General features: G+C 36.6%; 2 protein-coding genes across 4 annotated transcripts in view; both read left to right on the forward strand.

The window, feature by feature from the left end:
* The window catches only part of LOC138695356 (zinc finger protein 84-like), a 50,392-nt gene extending 43,483 nt beyond the window's left edge, over positions 1-6,909 (forward strand). The window contains exons 15-18 of the mRNA XM_069819776.1: positions 2,330-2,681; positions 2,806-2,922; positions 3,238-3,320; positions 4,414-6,909. Coding sequence (XP_069675877.1) covers positions 2,330-2,681; positions 2,806-2,922; positions 3,238-3,320; positions 4,414-5,230 — 1,369 coding nt within the window. The 3' untranslated portion in view covers positions 5,231-6,909. The remainder of the gene's footprint in view (positions 1-2,329; positions 2,682-2,805; positions 2,923-3,237; positions 3,321-4,413) is intronic.
* A 254-nt stretch (positions 6,910-7,163) lies between these two features.
* On the forward strand, positions 7,164-11,647 carry LOC138714969 (uncharacterized). 3 transcript variants are annotated; one of them, XM_069847314.1, is made up of 6 exons: positions 7,164-7,469; positions 8,088-8,421; positions 8,498-8,653; positions 8,782-8,859; positions 9,753-9,821; positions 10,010-11,647. In XM_069847314.1, exons 3-6 carry the CDS (start codon positions 8,557-8,559, stop codon positions 10,147-10,149), a joined length of 384 nt encoding a protein of 127 aa, XP_069703415.1. In that variant the 5' UTR covers positions 7,164-7,469; positions 8,088-8,421; positions 8,498-8,556; the 3' UTR covers positions 10,150-11,647. The 3 variants fall into 3 exon arrangements, with proteins under 3 accessions (XP_069703415.1, XP_069703396.1, XP_069703406.1); XM_069847295.1 differs by having other exon boundaries at positions 8,088-8,418; positions 10,010-11,645; XM_069847305.1 differs by having other exon boundaries at positions 7,164-8,418; positions 10,010-11,645.
* The last annotated feature ends 535 nt before the right edge of the window (positions 11,648-12,182 follow it).

Raw genomic sequence — 12,182 nt, forward strand, 5'->3', positions numbered from 1 at the left:
AGTAGAGCTGGGTTCCCCTATTAGGAGACATCATGCAAAAATTAGCCTTTTCATTGATGAGTTCCAAGCATCATGGAAACATTAAGATGAAATAATGTTCAAAACTTGCTCTTCTTTATTATTAATGTCGTACCTATTTCTCGTTGTATATTGTCTCAGTTGAAAGTGTCCTTAAATGAATAATACTTGCTCACTATCAGGAGTGGCTTTAGAGGTAGTGCCCTCGTGCCATGGCATTGGCTAAATAAAAATGTTATTATTTCTTGTTTTTAACTGTACATTCACAGCACTATAAGATCACAAATTTTATAAGGTGCGGGTTTCTCATGGAGTGAATCAAGCAGAATGTACCGATTTGGACTACCATGCCAGGTCAGAGATAACAGTACCGTTTGCCTGCTCATGCTCTGCTGTGTAGCTGTATATATTATAATCTTTATCATTCGTGCCAGCTGCGAGTCAGCTCTGGAAGGACATGCATAGAAGTGTTTGGTAATCCGCTCCATAGAGCTTCACGGGAGTGCAAAAGGGCAACTCGATCCGAGATGGTAGCACTAAATAAGTAATATATTTTGTTCCATGTCAGGGCTAACAACTTTCTCGCCAGCAAGTTCGTTATTCAAAAGAGTGTAAGCAAAATAAAAAGTAAGGTATCTGGCGCCATAAGCATGTACTGTAAATGTGTTGTGTTGGTAAGAAACAATTGTCAATTTTATTAATAAAATAAATACGTTGTTACAAAATCTATATATGAAGACAAACGGAAAATAAAATATATGGGAAGACTAATTCTGAATTTGAATATAAACATGGAAATAAAAGTTGCTAATAAAGTGTGCCGAGGTCGAAAATTAAATCAGGACATTAATATAAAAAACAAATGGATTTGAGAATGTGATATTAAAAATTGTTTGTTCTGTCTTCCTTGTGTGCTTTTTGGTGGTAACTGGCATTGGTTCAAGAAAGATGTGGTGGATTTAATTCACTATTAGTTTACAGACCTGTTACTAAATCTACGTATTACTCTGTGAAAAGATGTATTAAATCTACATACTTAGACTTCAACAAACAAAATTTGATAACACAATCTCAAGGGAAAAAATGGAACTCTCTGCATCATAATCCACAGTTAATTCGCGATTTACCACGAAAATCGTCTGCCTTCCACCTTGGTGACCTGTGTTCGATTCCTATCTGGGTCACGGAAGGAATTTGTGATCGACAAAGCTGGCGCGAGGGTTTTTCTAGGAGTTGTCATGTTTCCCCTCACCATTATCATCATAATTCCACCATAATTCATAATCACCATTATTCTACGAGGTCCAGAGCTAGGCCTTCAGAACAAATAAAAATGGCTGAAAGTTGTACAAATTTGTCTTATAAGTACCTAGTCACTTTACATTTTCAAATTTCAGAGTTCTGTTGTGCATAATTTTTCATATGAATTGTAAACGACTCAGATATTATCTAGATGTATATATCAACTTATTGTGGCGATAGAGTGGCGAACAGTTGTTCTAACAGATCTGTCTACTTAATTCTGTTTTCTTGCATATAAATTATCCCTCTACAAATCGAGCTTTCAGATGTAACTCCCTGTAAAATTCATTTGAATAATTTAGAGGGAAAAATGGTACGTTTAACCAAAGGTCCCGGGTTCGATACCCGGCACCGGAACAATTTTTCCCTCGAAATTATTCAAATCACCTTTACAGGGAGTTACACCTGAAAGTTAGATTTGCATAATACACGTCACTGTTTGTTAACAGAAAACCACCACACCTGTGGAATAATGGTTAGCGCGTCTAGCCGCGAAATCAGGTGGCCAGGGTTCGATTCCCGGTCGGGGCAAGTTACCTGGTTGAGGTTTTTTCCGGGGTTTTCCCTCAACCCAATATGAGCAAATGCTGGATAACTTTTGGTGTTGGACCACGGACTCATTTCACTGGCATTATCACCTTCATCTCATCCAGACGCTAAATAACCTAAGATGTTGATAAAGCGTCGTAAAATAACCTACTAAAAAAAACAGAAAACCACAATTAAAGTCACACAAAGTTAGTGTGCACTCAATGTTGGTTGCTTGATGGTTGTCAGACCACTTTGAGGTCTGTGGATATAGAGAGAAGTTGGATCGGTTTCTGGTAGAGTTCCCGGATAGCTCAGTTGGTAGAGCTTCGGTACGTTTAACCAAAGGTGCCGGGTTCGATACCCGGTCCCAGAACAATTTTTCCCTCGAAATTTATCAAATTATCCCTCTGTCCTCATAATCAAATTATTTGCTTTTATATATGTGTTGTATATTTTGGTTTCAGTTCCTGTGGATATGATTAAAGCAACCTGAAAGAAATAGGCCTAATTCACTGATAATGCATGAGCACGCATTTCTTACGGAAATGACTAAAACAGAACCTGATGCAGAGTCATTGGCTCCTAAGAATGCAGAGGCAGCACTTCTTGTTGATATGATTAAAATAGAATCTGAAATAGACCCATTGGCTGCGAATAACAGAGAGTTAGTCTTCAGAAATGTGATAAAAACAGAATCCACAATCGAGTCATTCGCTTCTAAGCATGTGGACACAGTTTTCATGGATATGATTAAGGCAGAACCAACGGATGACCCCTTGTCCCTGACAGATAGTCTCATATATGAAAAAAACGCCAAATCACCGCCATTGGTAAGTAGTTTGAATGACGATAAGGGGAAGAAGGAACTTTATTTTTTCGTTTGGAGAAAAATTCGACATAAAAATAATGTAACTTTCTATCATATTTCATACACTCGAAAGGTATTTCTTGCAGATAAATGTGAAAGAGATCAAAATGGAACCTTCTGACTTCAATTGTGGTCCCGTATCGGACATCAAATGCGAAGAAAATGAAGATAGTTTATATCCTGTGACGAAGTTTGAAGTTGAGGTGAGATATGTTGATCTTCAAGGTTGTCATTGTTTCATAGGGATTAAAAACGACAATTTGCACAGTCGTAGTACTTTTTTTTCGTGTTTGAACTACAGTAATGTAAATAGTTTTTAGGCAAAATTAATGAGTACACTTAAAATTTTCATGGCAATTATTTTTAATGACAATATTAGTAAAATTTGAGTTGCTTGAAACTCTATAAAACGTCAAATTGTTTATTTTTAAATTAACAGTCCTCATTGTTAAGTAATATACCTTGTGTCTATTTTCTCCCTTATATCTACAGAATGATAATGATATTTTCTTCTTTAGGAAGAGTCGTCGAATGTGAATGCTGAGAAAAGGGACATGATTGCAAGCACGATGATAAAGGATAAGGATGCACCAATTGAGATGCGAGTATAATGTTCAACTATAGTCCCGTCGCTCTTATTTCCGGCAGCCAATCACGTTGCAGGTCGGCTACAGTTAAACGTGTGCGTCTTGTCATTCGCTGTTGATGATGTAATGAATTTCCTATGGCTCGATAAATACTTAATATAATCGCCCGCCATTTTGCCTCTTTTGTTGGCGTTCGCAGAAATCACACGAGGACGTTATTTGCCGCCTAATTATTTGATGAATTACAGTGCATTTGATTTATTATCATAGGAGCTACAACATGATAATGTTTAACGGTGAAGCAAATAGATTCCTCATCTGGTAGCTCGGGAACGAAGGAACAAAAATGGCGAACGATACTACCTACCTAGACTTTATAGAGCCTTCACTTCCTAAGACGTAAGCAAAGGGGAGGAGTCACAATGGAAATAACAGCGACACGACTATAGTGATTTTTATGTCGATCCTTTGTTTTTATTGCCTCAATTGTGATCAAAAACAAAGAGTTGATTAAAAACAGTGTTTTGTTTTGAGTTATAAACTGACTCTACTAAAGCATTGTATAAATTTATTCAGAATTGTAAGAACAGTCTTCATATATTGTTTTCAGTTAACAGTCCCTGATTTGTAAAATTAAGTAGGTATCTAATGCTCTTGATTTAACAATGGAGTTATTTTCCCTCATGCTTCCCAGTATGTAGATGTAAGACTTGAATTTTTGTGAAGTGCTTCATTTGTGTTAAATGATTCATATCCATTTTCTTCTTCTTGAGAACACAATACACAATTTGGAGTAGACAGGATGCCAGTCCTATGTGAATAAGCCTAACGCCTAACCACTTCACTTCCATGATTCGGGTTCCGCGGATAGATGGCAGGACTGTGTCCATGATGACCTACCACTTAAAAAAAGTCCGGTTGTTCAGCCTTTTTTCATGGTAAATCTAGGATGTTATTACTGTCTAGCAGAATGTTCCAAGGTTTGCCTTCGCTTTTCTTCAGAAATTCTTGTTTACAAAAGGACAACTATGTGTTTGATCCTGACTTTTGAGGCATGAAAATAATATTACTGTTATGAATTCTGACTGGAGTGCTTCGCATTTTCAGGTCAAAGGAGCTTTATTTCCATGATGACCTACCACTTAAAAAAAGTGATGCTTGCAACCTTTCCAAAGACACCTTATGTGGAACAGAGCAGACTGAAATGGATACAGAGGATGAAGATGAGGATTGTTTGCCCCAAAGAGGCGTGGATTATTCGCTATGTAACGTGTGTGGTAAGAGTTTTAAAAATCGATACCAGTTTAGGGACCATTTATTAGCTCATACTGACGAGAAACTTCTGAAATCCAAATTGTGTAATAATGGATTTCGACATACAGGAAATGTTCAGGATAATTTAGTAACTGACACAGACGAGAGACCTTTCAAATGTAGTGTTTGTGAGAGGTGCTTTCGACGTCGACAAGATCTTCGGAATCACATATTCACTCACACAGAGGAGAAACCTTTCAAATGTACAGTTTGTGATAAAAGTTTCCGACGTCAACAATATCTTGAGGCTCACATCTTTACCCACACAGAAGTGAAATCCTTTAAATGCAGTACTTGTGGTGAAAGTTTCCGACGTGAACAAGATCTTCAAAATCACGTGATCACTCACACAAACGAGAAATCTTTCAAATGTAACATATGTGATAAGAGTTTTTCACGCCGCCGAAGTGTGTATGATCACAGACGAACTCACACAGAGGGGAAACCTTTCAAATGTACTGTTTGCGGTAAGTGTTTCCGCCGTCGACAGTATCTTCAGTATCACATGTTTACCCACACAGGCGTGAAACCCTTTAAATGCAATACTTGTAGTGAAAGTTATCGATGTCTACAAGATCTTCAAAATCACGAATTAATGCACACTGGGTAGAAATCTTTTCAATGTACCTATTGTGAAAAGAGTTTTCGACATTGACGAGCTCTTCATTATCACACATGTTGCTGTTTTAATTAAGTTTACGAGACTTTTGTGGGATTATTTCTGAACTTCTCATACACTTTGTGTCGTAATTTACAAATATAATAGTTTTCTAGGACGGCACTGTAGTATCGTGGTCTAAGGTATCATGCCTGGACTGACGTTACAGAATGAGTACTGGTTCGAGTCATCAAGGGAAAGGAATTTTTCTATGAAATTTCGGCCAGTGTATGGGACCAGTGGCCACTCAGCTTCATGATGAATTTGGGAACCTATGATTGATAGTGAAATCTTGTTTCCAAAAACCGGCTATAATGACTGGGGGATCATCATACAATATCCCTGTATTGGTTGGATAATCTTTCATCTCAGTTGAGGCATGTCGACTTGAGGCCAGCAATCGGCTGGTCAGCGTTGACCCTTCATGGATTGTCGTGCCACAGAAAGAATTTTATCCTAAAGTGGAAAACTATCTTATATTTCGTAAGGTTTCTTTGTTATGTTGTTATCATAGTTTAAAAAGAATGTAAAATATATTAAAGGCATGATTCACGAAAGATTTTGTGATTCCGTTTTGTTATTATGTATTAAAGAGACAAAATAATTTTGCAAGTTTTCAGGATATAATTGTCATAATTATGTGCAAGCCTTCTTCAGATAACCATCCCAAAGTCTAACAATCTATAATTAGTAGCAGTTGTAGTTCATATGCTCTCTCTGTTTCCCGTTTTATGATCTGGTTATATAGCAAAAAGGGAAAATGACGTCCAAGGAAGATTGACATTTTCTGAAACAACATTGTTTCCGAACGGATTGCTGCACTGTTTTTAGTCAGATAAAAAAAATGCTGTAATTTTTTTTTGTTTACAAAACGAGCCAATTCGATTATTTTGACTGATATTTCTGCATTACACTGGCAAAGAGATGGAAATATTGATATACTCTTGTAAAGGCACTGGACTGCAACATGTTTCAGAAATAGAGGGATGTTTGATATTAGATTTTTTTCTTCAGTGAATTTGTGACTAATTGACAACTCTGACTGATGTGCATGCTCAGTAATGTTCGGTTGGAAACCAATTTCGAAACATCTGTGCAAAAACACTATCACAACTCTGATCGCGTTATCTTTCCTTTGTAGTCACACACAACCTGTAACTGAATCGAGGAAAAGTGTTTTCTATTTAAATATGAATCTAGATCAGCAGCTGGCGTGTGTTCCAGCAATGGCTCCTCATGCTCCAGATACCATTTACCCGACACCTGCTTTATGCTTCAATTTTTCCTTTCCTGTTGGCCGAGTTACAACTTAATTAGACACCGTACCTAAGTGCTGACAGAACTCTTGTTACCAGTATAGTAATCTTGAATTATGTAGGTACTCAACGAGATGTGAAATCTATCAGCTATCTTTCCAAATGAATACCAGAGATATGTATGAGAATTTGTTAGAGAGAGACTAAGTTTTCATCAGCAATGTATCTGCTAATTCAAAAATGTTCTGTAAATCCTTCATTATTGTGCCTAGGAACTACATTTTCAAGTGAATGTTATATCATGTAACGTGAAGCGATCTTGTTCATCGCACAAAAGAATAATAACTGATAGAAGATGTACTGTAATCTTTTACCAGAAAATACAGAAAAGTTACTTGTGTTGTATTATAACCAGTATTGAGGTCAGTCAATGTAAGACTTTCCTTCCCCCCAGCGTAAAATATCGAGTTACCTAATTCTTGTATTCAAGTAAAGGTTTAATTTTGCTTGAAAACTATTTAATAATGCAGATTTATTTTATGTCATGTAATAGCATAAGCTATTAAATGTAGATCAAAGTAGAAGGTAAATCCCTAGGAGCTTATTTGTAAATAATTATATAAACCCCATGGATAAATATATAATAGGATGCGAAACTGCGGACAGCACGATCTAGAAGCGGTATTCTGAAATAAGGTGATCAGCGCCCGACGTCGTAGGTGGTAAATCATAGAACTACGTGAGGACCAGCGTTCTCCACTCTCCGATACGAAGTAGTCAGAACGTTGGCCGATGACCAGCCAACAGCGTTATGAAGGCAAGATGGATTCCAGAAAAATGCGAAAGATTCGAGGAAGATGCTCAGCGCCTGGATGCAAGACTGTTAATACTGTGGGAGGGAAGCATTTTTTCTATTTTCCTCAGGAACCTATGAGGTAAGCTTTAGTATTATTATTGTGTCCTGTGTAGCCTAAACCTTACACTTGAAAACAATGTACTTTTTGTGTGAAGTAGGTTAGACGAGCTGTGCATTGCTTTCTGCTAGTTTATTTAGGATTATAGTAGGAGTATAAATTTAGATGGTTCCGAAATTCAGTCAAACTGTAACGAAATGTGAAATATTGACGAAAAAGAGCAAGAAGGCTGAAAATGAAACCTCGTAAACCTGAATTGTAGCATTAGGCCACATGGCTGCAAACTAAAACCACGTGGTTTTTAGTATAAACATCTCACAGTTATGGAAAATAAAATTATGCCTTCTTTGATGTAGTTAGCCATTCTGGAGAAATTCTCAATCATGTGTAATAATAATAATAATAATAATAATAATAATAATAAGCTTAGGCCTAATATTTAATTTAGTTTTACCCAATATCTGTTGCTGCTACCAGTTTTCCTATGGTCACTCACCACCTAGTGATGCGCATTAGACATCTCTTAAAATAACACAAATGCAGCAGATAACTTATTATTTTTTTCCCCAAGTTTTGCATGATTTCTATTCAATATTTCTTCTACTTTATCTCATTAGTAATTGTAATCCATTGCTTTAGGTGTTGGAAGTGGCTCCGATTTTGTGGGCTAGAGGACCGGTATCGAGTTGCCGCACATGCCACACACACAGGTTGAGAATCTGCATGGACCACTTCATTGAGTCTGACTATTATAGCTCTTCACAAAAAGTGATACTTAAGCAAACTGCAGTGCCCACTGTTCATGCTAATGGATTAGTGGTGCCATCAAACCCTAAAATCCGGAGCCCACCATCTAGCCCAGTTATGCCTCGAGCGACCTTATCACCGGGGTCTACCCCAACTTTCAGGCATCACAAGACTTTGCGGACGTATGGTAGGAGGGCGAAGATTGATTCTGCAGCTGCTGAAGGTAGTTAGTACACTAGCAATGTTTTTATGTCATTCATGTTTAAAATTTCCGATTTCATTACTCTTTTCTTTATTTTCAGGTACGCGTAGTCTCATAGGTTTACAAGCTGCAACTGAGTAGGCTGCAGGCTTGGCAGCTATGCCTCAAACAATTCCTGCTCCTATGAGTACTCCAGCTTCAAAGATTACTGCTTCGACGACATATGCCGGGATGAATAAAGATGCATGCCAACAAGGTAATTATTCCACTTAGTCAAGTTTATGGATTTCAAGGAATGCCTTAGTTTCTCATCAGCTTTTCTTACATTACATGTTTCAAAATACATAATTAATTATGTTTCGTTTTTTTTTGTGATTATTACAGGGAACAGTATGATTGGTGAACAGCTGAGGGGCTATCAGCAACCATCGCTCCTATTCAATGTGGTTCCCACAGCTGAAGGTAAGCGATACTGTCTTGTGAGCCTGGTAACATGCTAGTAATCATTTAAGTTAATTGCCCCCTGCCATATGTCTGCAGTTTTCATACTTCATTCTTTTACAGTAGCGAATAATAACAAATCCTCTTAACTACAGGGCAGGGTGTTTATCTTGTTATATATCGATCGTCCAGTTCAAAAGTGCGACAACTCAAAAATTGCCATTTTTTAGTTATTTGTACTACTGAAAGCCCCTTTCGGAGCTCTTTCCGATTCAATATTGAGATAAGTCATATTTACAACCAAAAAGAATAAAAACGAAATAAACTGCTTTAGAAGTAATTATAACTATGGCCTTTATTAATTCATTATTACTACATTTCGAAATCTATTAATAATGAACTGGAAGATCGTGATATACTCGTCCTGAATACTGACTCAGTTCTAATTGTCGTGGTTATGAACCACAAATCTGACCCTTTTTAGGGCATTTATTTGAAACTTTCAACTGAAGATATCTCAAAACTTGTTTTTTTGAGTTGTCGCACTTTTGAACCAGACGATCGATATTGCAACTGATATCCTGACAAGTCTCCCTGGCACACGAAGTACACTATCATTCCCTCTTACTGACTTCTCTTTAATATCCCAACACCTCTGCTGATTATCCCTTTCTGTTAGTGTCAGTTGTCCTCTATGGCCCAGCCTATTAGCAAAAAAATATTTTATATTACATTACAACGAACAATTCAGATTAACACAATCAAATTTGTTGCAGCATTAAACTTTTGGATTGTTACTATTACTTAACATTTATATGAGTTATAATTTATACAGTTAAGAGCAGTTTGAAATGAATGGAGCACAAAGTCTGTTCAATTCTTGCTTCAATTTAATTTATCATTTATTTCCTTAGATACTGACATGAATACATCCAAGATGGAACAGTTTCCTTCAGCTTCAGCTACACCTCCTTCCAAACTTGGTAAATATTGATCACATTTTGATGTATTGTCAATTTTGTAGTATGTTATATAGCCTATCCATAGCTTGCATGCCTTTTGTTAGGCCTACATTAACTTAACAAGGCTAAAGGTGTTGTCACGTTTCATTTTTTATTTAAAATAGTTCCCAGCAATTAGATTAATCTGAAGTTAATTTCGTAATCTTTAGGTCCTGGTGTTGCAAAACGAAAACTTTTCTCGAGTCCTCACTTCTCATCTTCACCCAGGAGCAACAAACTAAAAATGGCAGCTCTGAAAGCAAAGGTGAAGAGACTGCAGAAAAATTGCAGTGTCTTTAAAGTAGTGTAAATAGCTCATATTGTGTGTAACAAAAAGGTATAATATCATATTGGTGGAAAGTTCATAGCTTTTTTTATTATTTTTTTTTATTTTTATTTATTTTTTTTTTGCCCCAGAAAAAAATGTTTTTAGCAAATGTTAAATATATTGTGTAATTGTAGGGAGCAAAGTTACAGTATGTGGTACATGTGTGTGTATGTAAGAGAGATATTTGACTTTGGAAGTTGGGGGTTAACATACCTTCAGTTCACCTAGTAAACTTTTTTGCCCAACATAATGCAAGTAAGTGATGCAGCTCATGTATTTCACTCTGACCCTCAGTACATACAACATTTTGGTATACGTTACCGTTATGTGTATGCCAAACAACAATGTCTAAGAACCTTAGATGTGATCCTAGAAAAGTGTTCTAAAATGTGTTGCAAAATAGTAGATAGTAATATGACAGTTTCAATTATCAAACATTTTTTTGTAGTATCTGAAATCCGATTAATGTAATATGTATCTAGTCAGCGATGTATGCAACGGAGGGGAGAAAGGAATTGGCCACTCTTACTCATTACCTCCTGCTCTGATTGTCCCATGAGTGTTACTTGTAGGGTCCAAACCTGTTTTTGGACAGTTGACTAACCAATAGTTGATGGGTCCAGGCAGACAAGGGGACAAACCATAAATTTCGATACGTAGGATATCTCATTGGAATGTGAAGAAATATGTTCTGACTAAACTATATGACAACACATTATTCAAATGGTATCATTTACATCTGTAAACGAGCACAGATGGCAGAGCATTCCAAAATATAAATATATAGATGTGGCTTTTTCTCTTATCCGACTGGGCCCCACAATTTCAATTATTCAATTTGTTGTATAGACTTTACCAATGTACTGCACACTAAATATGTAAGTGTATCTGTGTGTATAGGATTACCAGATGTTCTGGATTTCGCTTGGCATGGACTGCATCCTGCCAGGGTTCGTAAAAATCAGAAATTGTCCTGCTTTTCTTTCTTGCCAATTCCCAATGGACAAAAGAGAGTAACTATTGAGTTGGGGTCCATTAGAGGAATTATGTGTGTAAAATCCTTGCCCAAACTAGTCGAGTCACCAGAGAAGTATTAACAATCCGAAAATTAAATAAGGTAAAAGCTAATTTAGAATCCGTATACTTCAATTCTATTCATGATAATAGTTTTGTATCAGTTTTATTGTACAAAGACAAACAAATTACCTAATTATATAACAGAATGTAAAAATACCACGTCAAGTATCAAGTTAGTCTATTATGCCCTGCTTTTATATGGAAAATTCTTTTTCATTTAAAATGACCTGCTTTTAAATTGTTACAATCTGGTAACCCTACTGCACATGTAGTGTATGTTAAACAGTGATATGATGGACCTTGTCAAAATTGTGTTGTTGAATGTATTGTAAAATAGTATACAATAATATAGTAATTTCAATTTTGTAACTAGTTTTTGCAGACTTAAAGTGCACTATACACTATTACCTAAAGAATAAAATACCAATTATCTAACCTTGTTTTCTTTTATTTTCTGTCCCTGTTTGGCTGTATTTTAATTAGTTACATTATAAGGTAGTGTAAAATAGACCGTCTCTTCCAACTATTGGCTCCAATAACAATTTTCAGTGAAAGATGATGTGAGGAATAAAATTTTAAAGTTTGACTTTAAATTGAGGGTTTGGGGAGGGGGGGGGGAGGAGGAATATTTACTGCATATAGTTCAACTTTTCGCCGCCAGGCGCGCTGCTAGATACGCGGAGTAATTAGTTATTATTTTCGCTACTTGGGTGCGGTGCTGGATGCACGGAGTAGTTACTCTTTTCGCTACTTGGTGCGCTGCTAGATGTAATAACGCCTCTAACCGCATATAGATGGCAGCACGATCAATTCTACAACAGCGCCTCTAGTATGTGTTACGGGAAACTCAGTGAGTTTCGCATCCTATTATATATTTATCCATGTAAACCCTCTCCAAACAGTTTGGGAACTAGATTATTTTCTTATTTCGCCAAAAG

The sequence above is a fragment of the Periplaneta americana genome, chromosome 2 (assembly GCF_040183065.1).
Source record: "Periplaneta americana isolate PAMFEO1 chromosome 2, P.americana_PAMFEO1_priV1, whole genome shotgun sequence".
NCBI lineage: Eukaryota > Metazoa > Arthropoda > Insecta > Blattodea > Blattidae > Periplaneta > Periplaneta americana.

Bases quoted from the DNA above. Each gene is read 5' to 3' on its own strand.
- LOC138714969 (XM_069847314.1), top strand. From the start codon at position 8,557: ATGCCTCAAACAATTCCTGCTCCTATGAGTACTCCAGCTTCAAAGATT. The intron at 8,860-9,752 runs GTAAGCGATACT...TTATTTCCTTAG, and splicing joins TGTGGTTCCCACAGCTGAAG to ATACTGACATGAATACATCC. The intron at 9,822-10,009 runs GTAAATATTGAT...CGTAATCTTTAG, and splicing joins TACACCTCCTTCCAAACTTG to GTCCTGGTGTTGCAAAACGA.